The 16,632-nt window shown below is 40.7% G+C and overlaps 1 protein-coding gene across 1 annotated transcript; it reads left to right on the plus strand.

The window, feature by feature from the left end:
* The first annotated feature begins 365 nt into the window (after positions 1-365).
* Positions 366-11,476, plus strand: LOC135278903 (phospholipid scramblase 1-like). Its single transcript, XM_064385795.1, is given in 11 exon segments — positions 366-1,005; positions 2,559-2,678; positions 3,329-3,357; positions 4,169-4,237; positions 4,595-4,746; positions 5,767-5,809; positions 6,894-7,114; positions 7,902-8,063; positions 9,089-9,250; positions 10,446-10,472; positions 10,474-11,476. Coding segments are annotated over 9 exon segments (873 nt in total). The 5' UTR covers positions 366-1,005; positions 2,559-2,678; positions 3,329-3,350; the 3' UTR covers positions 10,504-11,476.
* Positions 11,477-16,632: the final 5,156 nt, after the last annotated feature.

Genomic DNA, 16,632 nt, shown 5'->3' on the forward strand with positions numbered 1-16,632 from the left:
AACCTATTTCTTGGTGTCTGCTATTAATCCTCTTAGTGGACTCAGTGCAGATGTGTGGGAAAATGCTAGTCAGCTTTAGATTAGATTCTTCTGTACCTGAGGAAACAAGAAAAATAAAATCCCCAAATCCCTGTCAAATTTGGTGTTTAGGTGAAATCCAGTGCAGGGCTAGAACAATAGTTTGGTGGGGGTTTTTTTGGTTTGATATTTTTAATGGAAGAAGTTCAATATTGAAATGGAGACCGTATTTTGGGAGGTAGAAGACAAAGACTACCGAGGATGTAGAAGGTGACCTGCACTTATTGAATCCCCAGTCTTGGGTTTTATGCATGCACCTATTACTGTGATCAGATTTATGTGGTTTACATAAAATACAAGTTTCTTTGAAGAAACTTTCCCTTGGCATATGTGGACACCAGCAGCTCCAATCTGACGTACATGAATGTACACAAGAGGATGCAGAAGATCTGTTCATCAGAGCTGTTAATCAGGGCGTGAGCCAACTTTCTCCAAGTCCCTTGTTTCCCAAACAATTCAGTATTGTATGTTCTTCTTCCTGTAACTATGAAGTGCACATAAATACATTTTTCCTCCTGAGGTCCGGCCTTATAAGCAAGGTCAAATTGTTCCAAATACATTTGTTCTGCTTTCAGAGTGGACATAGATCTTGGCGTTATCACCTGTATGCAACCTGACTAAAAGGCAGAAATTAAGTCAATTAATAATTAATTCATTTTAAGAGGACTGAATCGGCATTGCTGCTGATAGAAATGGAAAAAGCGAATGTCACGAATAGCGAAGCTGTTGGGATAGCGGCGTTTCTCGGCAGGGCTGGCAGCAGTTTCCAGCCCGGAGCCCAGCCCTGCCCTCGCTCCCCGCCCCGCAGCGCTGGGAGTTCCCGAGCGGCACGGGACGGGCACGGCGGGACACGGGACACGGGACAGCGGGACACGGCACCGCGGAGCGCCCTCACCGAGCGGGGCTCCCTGCAGGCGCTCCCGTCAGGTATCCCGGGGCTTTCCTCAGGGGATCCGCGGGGCTGGGGCAGGGCCCTGCCGGGGGAGAGCCGCGTTCGTCCGGCTGGGCAGTGCGGGCTGGGTTAGAACGGATCCTTTAGAGGAGGATCTGGCTCGCAAGGGCTGCGTTAAGGGCAGGTGCTGCTGCCCGGGCTGGTCCCGCTGCTGTGCCCGGTGATGCGCGCTCGGAGCAGCGCGGCTGAGCCCGGGCGGTGAGCGGCTGCGGCTGCCGGGGCTGGCACTGCCAGCGCTGGGAGAAACCCTCTCCCCTTAGAGAGACCTATCCTGCTCCATCGGAACAAAAAAAAAAGATTAATTTCTTCTCTGAATAACATTTTGTTAACACTGGACAAAGCAACTCATTTAATTAGATCAATGATTTTTAAGCATGCTGTTTCTCCAGTGATAAGGGTTCAAATCCAGGGGCTGAACAGTTTAATATAATGTAACTTAAAAAAAAAAAAAAATAGCCTCAAAAAGAAAACTACTGCATGCCTCCTGGCTATTCAGCTTCCTGGTTTTGAATATTACAGCTTCTTAGAAATCTTGGAAAGGACGTGGCTTGTTATACAACTAAGCATGTTTGTGCTTGTGAGCTTTCATTACATTAATGTGCTCTTTGTAATATTTTAGTGAGTGGAGAAAAAATGAAACTACTTGTCATACTAGTATTCTGTTTTTCTGATAAAGAGCAGAAGCCCTATAGTTAACATAATTATGACATGTCTGAATTACTTGTAGCATATCTAGTGACATGCATGAGGCTAAGGGACATGTAGCTGGTTTATGTAGTTCTGAAAATGAGAAAGTGACTGAAAAGAAACGTGGACATTCATAAAAAAGGATCTAGGGATGAAATGAGGGCTGAGCTTTGTAAAATCTTTATTGCTTCCTACTACAGAGCATATTGACCTTTTCTAAATCCTAGATTGTAGAGTGGCGTGTGTGTGTTGTTGTAGGGACAATGAAAGATTCTGGAAGACTACAAAGCCTTTCTTTTAAATAAATCATGTGATTATGTCTCTACTCTCCCTTTACCAGGGAGTTTAGTTGTAATTCTCAGTATTTCATTGAAGTTCATGTAGCTGGAACATCTCACAGCATAAACTGATCTTTTGCTAGTTTTATTCTATATTTTGTGATATTCTTACATTCATACAGTGACTACATTCCAATCTACCCTATGACCAGAACCCAATTAAAGTGTGTGTAACAGGATGGTGGTTTTGTTAGTAAAGAGGAGTTAGTAAAGTAGAAGAAAAAGTATATTAAAAAGGGATGGTTTAAGAGCAACTGAATCTGCATGACATTCCAGAAGCATCAGTCATTGCCCTGTGAAATCTGCTTTTACTTAGGGAGTGAAAAACAGGAAGAAATTGCTTTCAGTTTCAATTCCCAGCTTTGACCAACCGTCTTCATTGAAATGAAGTAATTAGAAGAATCATAACAGACAAATTATATTCATGGTTTAACTTGAATTGGATTATTTTTAGAGAAGAACTAATTTTTTTTTTAATTTTAAATGTTTCCATTATTTTGTAGAGTTACATGTTTGGATTTCCTACTGTCTTGGATCTGTCTGTAATAGCAGTTGCTGCTGTTGTCTTGCTTCACTCATTACCCCAGAGAAAGAGATAACTCTCAAGGTTTAAGCTGGTATCAGTAAGTGGGGTTTTTTGTGTGTAGTTTTATTTTGTTTTGTTTTGGGTTAGATTGTTTTGTGTGGTTTTTTTTTCTTTGTTTGTTTTTTTTTTGCTGTGGGCTATGTTGTTTCATGGGTTTTTGTTTTTTTTTTTATTCCTCTTGGTAACCACACTTTGTTATCCTGTGGAGGCAAGTCCTGGATATATGTTATTTAGTAGTATCACTAGAGAAATGGAATAGCTTAAAGAACAGAGTAGTTGGAAGCATGGCTGCTCCAGGGTTTACCTGAGCAGGTTTTGTGGTCAACATCAATACACTGAGCCAGCTGTCCTTAAATTACTGCAGTAAATTGTTAATATGAAATACAGGATATTTCTGAATGGCTGCACAGTGGAGTCTTGCACATCCCAATGCTTTTCTGAGTTGGGGATGATTTCAGGATACTCAAAGCATCACTGTGGGCATAGAAAAGTCAGACTTAAGCAGTAGTTGAGACATAGCCTAGAAAGAAGCTGAGATATCTAAGTTTATTTTTGCTTGTATTTGTAATTTCGCTTTCCCATACAATTGAGAAAGGCAAATATGTTTTATCAATAATAGAGGACTGAATAGCTCTTGTGTGAAATTATATATTTAAAAAATCATGAGACAAAAATGTTCTTTTGCAGACCTATAAGCAGATCTACGACAATGCAAGGTGAGTAAAATATAACCAAAATGTCAACTTTTGCTAACATCAAAGACAGCACATTCAAGCAATATTAGCTTAGCTATTAGCTTACCTTCTAATTATATGAAATATGTATGAATGTTTTAACCTGAAATTATTTACATTTTAAAATGGAATACTTTACAAAATGTAAAGCTTACATTTTCAGGTCTTGATTTCTGAAGTTAAGTAAAAATAATAAATAATTTAGTAATCTTGAAATCCAAGTTATTTGTACTTACAAACCCAAGCTGGTAAATGTTTTTAAATCCATAACACTCTCCATCTGCTGGTGGGGCATTAGTATAGTCTGAACTTGAAGAAGCTGGGAGAAAAGGTTTTACACAGAGGGGAGTGGCTCACTGCTATGTTCTGTACTGGAAGGCAGCCTGTCAGTTCCTGGCAATGCTTTGAAATCAAGCCTCTTCCTAAATATCAATGAACAAAAGCATCTTTGCTCCGGGCAGAGTGAACTGACCCTGCTTGACCAGGGCTTGGATTAGTTGATCTCAGGAGATCCTTCCAAGCTAAACAATTTTGTGATTCTGTGACATCTTGATGACATCCTGTGCCCTACCTGTCTTTTTTCTGTGCTTTAAGGACCAGAACTCCACTAAGTTTTGTTGATTCATGCATTGCCCATAAATACAATCTTGATAAGTATTTCTGCTATACAGGAAACAGCTGCCTAGATTTTGTTCTATGTGTGCTCTGGAAAAGGAGTCAGTGCTGGGGATCTTTCACCCAGGGCAGGAGGAAATGATCCATATTTTCATTTTTCATATTTTCATTTTTCCAGGACCTCCACCTGCCATAGCACCTGGAATGCCCTATGGCTCCCCTCAGCAGGTCCCTGGGACCTACCAAGGTGGGTGGCTTGGTTACAGAGCTGTGAGACCATTAGGAAATAAGCATGGGGAATATGGGGCTGTAAAAGGGTGATCATCTCCAATTTGCTTTTCTGCTATTAATTCTATAGAGTTTCTTTTAACTTCTGTTTTGCTGAAAAGTAATTTCTTTCCTTTGTGGTTCTACATATTAGTATGTGCTGAGCAGTACCAACAGTGATAAGAGTTAAAAATGTCAGGTGTTCCTCAGTGGTCATTCTGGGGAGTTTGCTAGGGAGGTTTGCCAGGTGTTACCGATTGAAGTTAATGTGCAGCAGGTTCTTACTGATAACCAGACTTTCATAACCGTGTCTCTCCTACCATGCCAAATGTCACAGGGAACTATGGATTCCAGGCACAGCCCATGGGGTTCCCAGGAGGATTTGCTGCTCCACCTATCCAGAGCCAGCCCACCATGGATGGGACAATCTGGATGCCTATCCCTCCTTCTATTCCCAACTGCCCTCCTGGACTGGAGTACCTCACACAGGTACCTGCACCCTTCCTCCTTCGCCAGAGATGAGGCATTCTGCTCTGGGAAGCAGCCTGCATCCATGAAATAGCTAAATAAAGCATCTGGCTATGTTGCAGTGGCATGGGTTGGTACTTGTGGGCTGCTAAATGAGGCCTTTTGTACTGTCTGAATGCAGAAGTACCTGTTGGAGATGTAGCACTTGTTCATGGAGTACCTTCCTGCCAAGTAGGGTGCTAAAGGATGAGAGACGGGGGCTGTCATACATCCTTCCCATTTCTGAAGTTACTCTTTGGGAGATGTAATGACCTTTGAAAAGGTGCATAGAATAAATACCTATAATGGGCAACTCTAGAACATTAGAAGCACTTAATTTTCCATATGATACTTTCTTCACACCTCTTAATATTGTTAGTAGAGCTGTCAGTCAGACTTCACAGCATAGAGAATGCTAATAGCAAAATAATAATTGTTTCCTCATTACTGAATATGTCTTTGTGCTGTAACATACAGTTCATCTCAGCACTGGAAATATTAATGCTGATGTATTGTTGCCAGTTCTGCAAAGCTAAAAAAAAAAGGCAAAATAAAAAAAGCACTGGTGAAGAGAGGCTGATTTCCCCCTGAATTTTCCACAGAGCTGAGCAGTAGCTGGGCTTCTACTCCAAAATATGCCCATTTCCTGGTTTTGTCTGTGTGGAGTCTCTGGGACATGATGTCAGAGCTCTCTCAGGCTCTGAGTCCTGGAAGGAGCACAGGTGTGTTAGCCCCGTGTGCTTGTCACCACACCAGTTTGGGTTCAGCTCCCCCATCAGCTCCAGTGCCCTGGAACACTCTTCTGCTAACCTGGCAGAGGAGAGGCCAAGGAGGTGAGCAAGCTATTCCATAGCTTAACTGGGAGATAATCTGCCTCTACACTATGTATTGATCGATACATTTTCATTCTAAAAAGAAACCCTAGTGGTTCTTAAAACTACAGTTTTTCTTAATTGCAACTTGTTAACTGTTTATTCTGTTTAATTTTTCAACCATGAGCAGATTGACCAGATATTAATTCATCAGCAACTTGAAATTCTTGAAAGTAAGTACAAAGTATTTAAATCTAATAATCTCAAGAACAGTGAAGTTTAGGCTTTTTTTGACACTGTTTTTAAGGTGATTACCACCTTTGTTTTTCTTGTATTACCTGTCTCAATTCCTGCAGAAGTCCTGAAGAAGTGGAGGAGAGGAAGGAAAAATAGGAGGGAAGAAGATTTTCAGCAGGTTCCATATCTCAAAAGATACACAGCAATGCAACTGAATAATCTTGGTTATAAATGCTATATAAATATATAGTTGATATATAGCTAGTTATAGATGAAGTCACACATTTCCAGTATTGCTTGTTAATGATGTCTACTCTTCCCTCTTCCTTACTTAAAGATCTTGTTTTCTCTCCTGTCATATCCCACCTAATTCATTGATTGGCATTTGGCTTTGATCCCTTTTACAGGCAATCCTGCAGTTTTAGCAAACTGAATGGCTTTTCTTCTTCTCTCCTCAGTCTGTGCTTTAAAAATGTCCAAGTTGTATTATCAATGTCTTTCAAACAGAAGGAATAAAATGGACCATACATCTCAGATAACCCCTAATGCTGCTGCTGCATTTTTCTTTACGGTTCTTTCTAAAACTTGTAAGAGTGCTCTCATTTGTTACAGAAATTAATTAAAATTTCTGTCCTGCCTCTTGTTGCTTTTGATATGTTTTGCTGTAAATCTTGACTGAGAGGGCTTTTTGTGGCTTTCTTATTCTGAACATATTTGTGCCCTTTTCTGGCTTCACTCCCAAATTCACAACTCTCTTTTACTCTTATCCACTCAATTCTCCCCTCAGAACCTTCCCTGCTGGGTTTCTGGTAATGGTGGTGCTTATTCTGGTGCCTGTGGCCAGGGGGGAACACTGGGGACAGATGGGAATTTCAGTTTCTTTCCACATGTCCTTGCTCATGGTGGCTTTTTCCCTTGAGCTTCTCCATCAGGCTTCACTGCTTGAGGGTCCTTCCCAGCATTTCCCTTTGCCAGGAGATGCTTCTGACAGACTTTGAGAGGGGCTTTGCCTTCCCAAAGAGCAGGGATTTTCTCACTAGACACTCTTAGGAACTTAGCGTGTTTCTTCCCATTTTTCAGTTGTGACTGGCTTTGAAGAAAACAACAAGTACGAGCTGAAGAACGCGCTGGGACAGAGGGTGTACTTTGCGGCAGAGGACACTGACTGCCTGACCAGGAACTGCTGCGGGCCCTCACGGCCCTTCACCATGAGGATCATCGACAACCTGGGCCGCGAGGTGATAACGCTGCAGAGGTCCCTCCGCTGCGACGACTGCTGCTGCCCCTGCTGCCTGCAGGAGGTGAGTCCTGCTCTCCCTCCCTGCCTTCTGCCGCCACAGCTCTAAGGTGGCCTTGTCTCCAAGCACGAGGTGAGGTGAAATGAGCCAGGGTTCGCCAGCATGGTGTGGGAAGAGAGACGTGTGGGATTTGTGCGTGGGGTTCTTGGTCTGGGAGGAAGAAAGTTCTTCTTGGACTCACTGGGCGGTTCTGATTGTGGTAATGAAAAATCTGATTGAGCAGCATGGCGGGGAACTTGTGGCTGGTGCTGAAATCTGCACTGGGGATGGACTTGGAATGGAAGAGTAAGGCAACAGCTTTCGTAGAATAACAGCTAGAGTTTTCATCTTACAGCTCTGAAAGCTATAGTGACATTCAACATAGAAGAGCATGAGGTTTTTTAAATATTAACATAATTCTGGAATGATACAACTTCTGAAACTCTAAATCCAAGCCTACTCAGAGCTCCTCTAAGGCATTTATAGTAGCTGCACCCTGTAATGCCTTCACGGAATGCTTTTGGGATATTCGCTGCCTTTCTTTCACTGGACTTTGGTCTTTATATTGTAGATGCATAGTTTGTGTGCTCCAAAGCCTGAGTAGTCTCTTACTGTTTTCTTGAAGGCAAAAGCTGAATAAGAGGTCTGCACTCTGAGTGGTCTTCTGAAAACACTCACAGCAAAATGCTTTGTAAGGCCAGATTGTTGAGGAAAAATAGGTTGTTTTTCATTTGTGTGCTGGTGTGGGTTTTGTCTCACTAGCAAAGGAAAGCATGATCATTCATCTGGAGATTTTCTCTTCCCTGTGAAGCTGGAAGTCCAGGCGCCTCCAGGAACAACAGTTGGTTATGTTGTCCAGAACTGGCATGTCTGCCTGCCAAAGTTTACCATTCAAGATGAGAAAAGAAAGGATATTCTGAAAATTACTGGCCCATGTGTTGTGTGCCGGTGTTGTGAGGACATTCATTTTGAGGTATGCAATGTAAAAATTGTTTGCACATACCTGTTTTCAGATAGTAGTTTGGTATTAGTTTGTTGCTCAATTCACTACCTACCAATTGAACTGTAGTATATATTAATTTCTACATCATCTTTTAATGCTGGTATAATCAAATTACTTCTCTAGATACTTAAATTACTCTAGATAAACCAGAAAAACTTCTAGAAATTACATGTTAAAGCCACTCATCAATGATCACTGAGAATTCCCTGTGGCTGCACACAAATTACTTAATTGATATATTTAGCAGCAAAATCTTTTTGAATCTGTTATGTCAGGCTCTAAGAAAAATATAGTAAGCTGTATCAGGTGTTTATTAAAATGACTTCCTTCAACCACTTATTTAATCATCTAATAATCATTCAATGAACTAGTAAGTTAAAATAATTTAGACTTGAAATAGAGAGTTGAATGACTGAAGAGTTACAACTTTCCTTTTAAAATAATATTGTTTAAAGCAACATTGTTTTTGTGCACATTAAGCAAAAGATATAAGGCTACAATTTAATGTTTAAAATGATGTTGCAAATAGTTACTACAACAAATTTCTATAATTATATTTTGGAAACTAATCTTTCACATGACCTAGGAGACTGGCTCTGTCTTTAGAAAACGTAATGTTGCCAGAGGGCTAACCTCTGCTTTTGAACAGAAGAATGTAATTTGTTTAATTTTCACTTGGGCGGTTTCTGATGCATGACAGGAGAAACTAATTCACTGTCTTGGCTAAAAGACACCACTTCCAGCAGAGTGTGTACCCCAGCACCATCAAGGAATTAACTTCCCAGTCAGATTCAGAATCAAGCTCATGCCTCTAATACTTTCGACCAACTTTCTGATAGTCTGATTGTCTTTTGGTACAAACCCTTGCACTCAATAACTGTATTAATTAAAATAACTGTCTGAAGCTTTTAAATGGATCTATTCCAAAATGGATTTGGGAATATTATGAATTACAGGTTTGATGATGCTTTTAAAAATTTTATATTAAACTATAGGTGAAGTCTCTGGATGAGACTTGTCCTGTTGGGAGGATTTCTAAGCAATGGACTGGTCTTGTGCGGGAGATGTTTACAGATTCAGATAACTTTGGAATCTCATTCCCAATGGACCTTGATGTGAAAATGAAAGCTGTCATGATTGGTGCTTGCTTCCTGATCGTAAGTTATTCACTAATACACGAACATTAACTTTTTCATCTCCATGTTTAAATTGTAATGGTAAAGGAGTTAATTTTGAGCTCCTTCAAGTGGGTGACAGCTTGTGAACTTCTGTGTGTAAAGCTGACCACAAAAGGAAACACAGAATTATTTTAGACAATAAGCTTATTCTAGACTACATGCAGAGCTAGTTGTATTTAATAAGAGTTTCATATTTGGTGGGACTGAAAAAAGGGAAAGGGAAGACTTCTTACAGACTCATTAGCAGAGGAAAGCAAATTTATGGGTGGTGAAACCAGAAAAATACAGATTAGCAATAGCCAAGAGACCCATCCAAAGCCCGAGCAGCCTGCTGGGCTGTGGACAGCTGAATGCTGCAGCCACTGGCTCCCAACCCTCTTTGGAAGCATGTGAAACACTGAACTGAGCAGGATTAATGCTCTCAGAGCAGTAATTTCCAAATGGAGGGACTAGTGTGGAGGCTAAGCTTATGGAACTTGTCAGAGCACTTCTCAGCAACAGTCAATAGTGCAGTGCAGCTCACTGTCCTCTTTGAAAAAAGGGTGGAACATGCTCCAGTTTGCAGCTAACAGTACAATTCTGCATCAAGGCACCATTTCAGAACATGCACTGTTTCTGTGCTGGCTGGGCTGCTGAGGGGCAGGAAAGGGGCATGTGAAGCACCTTGAGTTTGGAAAGGTCTCTCCAACCTCTGACAGCCCTGAGCAAGAACAGGGTTTTGTTTAGCTGTGTGTGTTCCTGTGCTACCAAGTGCATTAAGTGCAGCATTAGCAGGTGGGAGCAACCTGGGCTTTCAGGCACAGAAATGGAGCCCCCACCAGTAAACTCAAGATAGCCATCATTGTGATGGGCTCCAGGTAAAATGAGAGGGAATAAGTCAAGTTGAACAAAATCAGGGCAGAAATCCCGAGTAAAGGAAGCATAGCTTTGGCTAGTGATAAATTAAAAGTTCCCATGCTGATCCTTCACTATCTTTCTGTCTCTGTGGATGTCCCATTCTGAGAGACCCAGGTGGTGAGGGCATGGCAAATGTGCTTCCACCTTCTTCTCACTCATTCAGGTTTTTAGAGGAAGGTATACATCAGGTGCAATGCAGCCAGGGGGTCTCGGAACTAAGAACCACGTTTAAGAATTGTAATTATTTGTTTAGTTTGCCTTTTTTTTGTCCCCTTAGGACTTCATGTTTTTTGAGCGTAGTGGTAAGTGAGCATCAGCAAGCAGGAGTTTGGTAATGAAATCTAGATGTTCTCTATGGAAGGAAGAAGAACATGAATCTCCCAACTTTCCAATGAATTGCAGCCCTCCAGTAAGAATATGAGAAACGTACATGTTATAGTTACATTTCTGTAAGCTAAAAGCTTTATGGTCTTTTCTACTATTTGTTTTATATGGTGAAATAATTTGTAGTATTCAAATAAGGATTCTTTATCTGTACAGATCAATAATATCATATACAGAAATATGTAGCAACCTTTTTTTTTCCAAGAACTCTGTAATTTTAAAGTAACTAATTATAGTAGTTATTTATAACTACTATAATAGTATTTTGATTCCTAAAAACGAGGAGTACTTCTATATTCAATATTAATAATAACCTAAGCCTAATAAGGAGATACTGATATTTTCCTGGGTATTCCTCTTTGGTAGTTTTGCCTTGGTGTTCACATTCTGTTGTTTCAAATATATACATTCAGGGCAAAGTAATGCATTTGAACAGGACTATCTGGAATGAGTGTGAAAGGTTATTACTCTGGTGTACCGGGTGTGTGAGCTGGGGTTCATTTCCCCCAGCAGCCCTCACAGAGCTGTGCTTTGCACTGCTGAGAGCCCAGCAGTGTTTTGGTGCAGCCCAGCAGCAGCCCTGTCTCCTCCATCATCCCACCTGCCCTGAGCAGGCTGGGGGTGGGCAAGGTCCTGGCAGGGGACACAGCCAGGCCAGCTGGCACAAATTGACCAAAGGGACATTCCACACCGTGTGACATCAGCTGGGATATCAAAGATAAGAAAAGGAGGAGGAAGGTGTTGCATTCAGTTTTACAGTGTTTGCCTTCCCAAGCAATCACTTCCATGCTGGAAGCCCCACTTCCCAGGAATGGCTGGGCATTGCCCGCTCATGGGAAGTACAGAATAAAATTTCTCTTTTTTTAACTTTGTTTATGCACACACAAACTTTTACTTTTGTTTTAGTAAATGGCTTTATCGTAACCTGCAAGTTCTTTTGTGTCTTATTTTATCTCGCCTGTCCCTCTGGGAAGGGGAAGCATGGAGTGGCTTGGTGGGCACCTGGCACCCAGCCAAGGTCAGCCCCCCACATCTAGTGATGAATGTGTTCTCAAATATGACTCCTCCTGAGCATGACCCGGTTTTCTTATTTGGGCTGTTCTGAAACTTAAGGCATGTTAAGACAAGAGTAGAGGTGACAGGAAATAAAACTGTCTGTGCCTGCTTCTGTTTAATAATCCTTTAGTAATTGCCTTGTGCAGGAGTGTGGCCTGAGGCAAGAAAAAAGTCAGTTACTACTCAGTTTCTCCTCATTTAGTCCACGGTTTTCACAGATTGTGAGTCTGTCTGTTGTTTTGAGGGCACAGAGTAAACAGAATAAGTGTTCTGCATAAACAGAGCACTTTCACTTCAAAAGCAGACATGTGAAATGGCAGGTCAACTTCTTATCATTTATAGCTTTATTTAAATGTCCAAGCAATGGATAAGTTGCAATTTCTTACCCCTGCACTCAAGCACATGCACAGAATGGTTCTGGGCATCCAGCTATGGGGAGAAGTCCTTGCCAGTAGTTTCAGCTGCTTTCTAGCCCTAATGAAGAATCCTTCTGTTCAGTATTTTGAAATTATTGGTTTCTTCTGGCCAGTGAAAAAGCAAAAGAAAAGAGAAATGCCATTGCTGCTGTGTACCTGGATTCTCTTTGGATGTTGGAATAATTGTGTAAATTTGGAACAACAGTCCAGACTGTTCTGAAAATCTTTAAATTTAACAAGGAAATTGTATATTATTCCTTATTAAATTAGCTTCTGCTGCTAAGTTTCCTTGTATATGGAGTTGCTGGAGATGCATTTTTGATTTATCAGCACTATTCTTGGGAATTAACTTATTATAAGTTAATTATTATAAATAGTTTGTGCTTTATTGACCATCTATTAATGAGATACCAGAAATCCAATCTTGCTAAAATCTGCTAAAAGTTTCTGGTTACTTGAGTTAGGAGTAGAAGCTACATGTATTCGAAACCAGATCTGTCCTCTAGGGATTCATGTGGCTAAGTCCATCATTTTTATTTTTCCTGCACACAAGGGGTGGCACACACCTTCATTTCTGTCTGTAGCTCTGAAGTCCCAGGCTCAAGCATATTTGATCCCTGCACTTCAGCAGTTATTCAAATATTTTTATAAACATTGTTAGGGAGTATTTCAAAATACCTATGTACTTCCGTGGCAGGTGCTGCATAGAATTTAAATTGCCAATTTGCATTAGAGTGAGGTCCATGGCTGTTTGAGGAATAGATGGAATAATATTTTACAAGTAGACAAAACACCTTTGCCTGTGGTGAGAAGGATTTTGTATTATAAATTGATCTGCTGACAATAAACTGGGGAGGGTATGCAAATTTAAGTGAGGTGTTAGGAGGTTGGCCTAATAGGACATAACCAGGAGACTGTTTTCATTCCTCCAAGTAATTAAAATTTTTTATTTAAGTTTTTGTCTTAGTTATTCACCCTAAGTCCTGGAAGCACCATTTTTCCAATAACCTTGCATACAAAATTACATAGAAAAATTAATGTACATCTCTGTGGGGCAGTAAGGGAAGAATGGGAGAATGCAAATCATTAAGAATGATCAACTTCACATCAAGATGTGTAGGAAAACAATGTTGCAATTCTTGTATCTTAAGGAGAATTTCAGTTGCAAACAGTAACAATTGTGTGAAGCCTAATCAAAGCAAAGATAACTGAGCTTGCACAGAGGTTTCTCAAATACAGTGAAATCCAGCGGTGAAGTTGTGTAAGTTTTGCTGTTGCCCATTGAGATTTTCTGATTTTGTGCTGCTCAAGTTTAGTGGTCAGATTGCTGCAGTTGTTTCCTTTACCATGTATTTAGCAAAATTAGTAAATAAGGTGAAAATTTAGATAACCTGAGAGAATAAGTGAATCCAGCTAAGGAGTAAGAAGTGGCAGCTAAGCATCTTAGATTTGCCAGAACTGTGGTAAGAACTGGAAAGAAGTTCTGCAACCTCAGATCATAAAACAACAGAGAGCATTGGACTAGGAGGAACTTTCCATCAGCTGGGGAACTGGATAACTGACACTGGTTACACAGCTCATAAACTTTTGTCTTGTGAAACAGTTCATACTCTCTCATGAAGGTAAAAATATTGCATGGGAAGTCCTAACTAAAGCTGTCCAGGGCTAACTCTCTGGTTACACAAACAGTATCTTATTGCCTTTGTCATCTCACTTTTTTCTGTTGCTATTTAATTGAAAAATGGTTAATCCTTAAATTTTTCAAGAACTTCTGGAGACTTGCTCATTTCTGAGACCATGTTAAATGAAGAATAAATCATTATTTTAGCTGCCTTTTTTTTTCATTTTGAAAGAATCATAACAGCATCCATATTTAATAAATCACCAGTCCAGAACTCTTCATTCTTCATCCTTCAGACAATAAGCAATACAATGATTTAACCCCCTGTCAATAAATCCGGGCTGTGTGAAGCATTAGAAGATTTCCAGCATGCTGCCTGTTATTTAATAATATCTCAGTGAGATTGAGCTGTTACATAAAACCCTTTACTGAGTGAGATTTGCAGATGGATTTCTCTACCTCTGTTAATGACCTTTCCATCTGTGCTATCCTGGTAAGTTTTTCATCTCTACTTTTAGAGGAGATGCAGTCACTTAATAAAACCCAGGTTCATATAGCACACAAAACCTTAATTTATATGATGATGTTTCTCAACAGAAAAACATAATCAATTTCACTTTCCAGAAAACAAAGTTATAAGTGTTAAAAAAAGTGATTTACTACTTTCGTCATGAGCAAGATTGGGTTTTTGCTAATAACCTTGCTAATTGGAAAAGAGAAGAAGCATTGTTTTAAAGTATTGTATAACAGTTTGTCTTTTAAAAACATTTTAATTCATATTTGCAAAGTTCATAAAAAGGTCTCCTTGGGTCTTTTTGTTGATCCAAGGACAGCCTTTACATCCCTCATGTACCTCATGCTGGCTTTACTAACAAGAATAACTTTGACCAGAAGCTGAGAGTGGGAGCAGGACTGCACAGCAAAAGGTGAGTTAGGGAAAGAGAGAGCAGCTGGTTTCCTGAACAAAATTTAGTTCCTGCTACTGTAGGTGCAGGGGTAACTCTTGGGAAATGCAAGAAATAATAAAGAAAATCAAATCTTTGTGCAAGGGAATTTATTGTAAAATTGCATGATTCAAGAGTTTCACTGCTAATAGTCATTGTATGATATAGATGTTAATAATTTGTGAGAGGAAATGGTAAAAGCATGATTCGGGGAAGAAGTTGTGAAACCAGGGACACTTGAAGATAAGGAAACCTCCCACAGCCCGGGCAAGGAAACAACTGTGGGTTGCATCAAGGAGAAACCACCACTCCACCACAAGGTAAGGAACCATGTTAAGCAAAAAGCAATCAGGTGGTTTGATTTTAATATTAGCGAGGCAGGAGATAAAAAAGGTATAAGAACCACAGAGATAATAGCAAGAGGTCAGAGGGAGATTCTCCCTCTAACAAAGGAAAAGTGCAGCTCTCCCAGGGTGGAAGGAAGAGCCCAGCTGGTGGCATTCTGCTGGATCAGGGCTTTGATGATGTATATGGTTTTACTTGTCACGTTTTTGTGCTGGGGGTTTAGCTGCTCCCTGTCACCATTCACAGGGAGACTTCTGTACATCACTGATTTTGTTCTGGAGAGAATTTATCTTCTGGTTTATAGCTATATTTGACCTACCACTTAGGTTTAATTTATTTACAATTTTCACCTTATAACATGACTTTATGAATGAGGAGAAAATATCCATGAAAACACTGCAGCATACCAAAGAGGAAGAAGAGATGAAAACAGGGACATACAATGACTGTGCCTCTTATTTTTCTATGGGTGGCAGTGTTAGCCCAGAAAATATCTTTCCAGTGCTTAAACCTGGCTCTGAAATCTACAGGCAGTTTCCTTAGATGTCATTCTGATTTTCTCAGTGGAGGAATTTCACATTACACTATCTCCAAAGTATGTATGCCCTACATGAGTGTGGAAAGCTAGATGAGTCTTTCCCACCAAAGCAGCAAAATCCTAAGCTTCAAATGCAATTACACACCACTAGGAAAATTAAAAAATGTGCATGTGCATGTTAAACCATGATTGATTTAAAATACTTAGACAAAATACTGTGTAATGTCCTTAAAGTTGCATTAGGCTTGGTAAATGGTATAATTTGGAATTGGACTATGATTTCTGACAGAATTTACTACAGAAAGCAAAAAGTTATTAATATATCACAGCAGGGTACATCACGGAAACAGGCTGATTTCATTGCTGGTTTAATGCCACTGATTTGTGTCTAAGGTGCATTTAGCCCCCTAGACATGAGATGGCTCAGTGTGAATGGCTGTGATGTGGATTGCCAGTCCCCCGCTTTGGTTTTGTTTCTCTCTCTCTTTTTTTTTTATTTTCGTTAAATTTAAACTTGCTGCTTATGCCTCAGCTGGTTTAACCTTTAGCTGACCTAGTTATTGAACCAGGGCAGCTGGTAGCATGTGAGGCAGTCAATATTTCTCCTTTTGTTGCTTGCCTTTTCCAAGGAGCAGGCAGACAGTGGTGGGAGGCTGAGCAGCAAGCACAGAGCTGTGTGTGCCAGGACCTCGCAGCTCCCACTGCCCTGATGCACAACCACTGTGAGTCCCTGAGGGCAAATGCATGCCAAAAAATAAATGGGGCAGTGGGCTAGTGCAGCACAGGTACCACTGGTCAGGAGCCTCCAGTTCCTTAAATCATGTGCTGCAGAGAGGGAGTGATGAGGAGATGTTCAGCCTCAGGAAAATTCCCATGCAACTGCACATCACTGCACGGACAGAGGTGCAGTTCAAAGGGAAGTGTGCAGCACTGCAGCGCTGCCATGGCACTGCCTGGGAGGTTGGGAGGCAGGGCTGGCACCGTGCTGCTTCACTGAGCTGGCAGCAGCCCCAGGAGCGAGCTGTGGGCAACAAATGCTGCGTGGAGCCTCCCAGGCTAACTGAGGCTTGTGCTGAAGGCTATAATTAAAGCTATTCATAAGAAGAGAAGAATAAACAAAAGGTAACTTGCTAATTTAAATGACCCAGTCATATTTTTTG

Source organism: Passer domesticus, chromosome 11, assembly GCF_036417665.1.
Source record: "Passer domesticus isolate bPasDom1 chromosome 11, bPasDom1.hap1, whole genome shotgun sequence".
NCBI lineage: Eukaryota > Metazoa > Chordata > Aves > Passeriformes > Passeridae > Passer > Passer domesticus.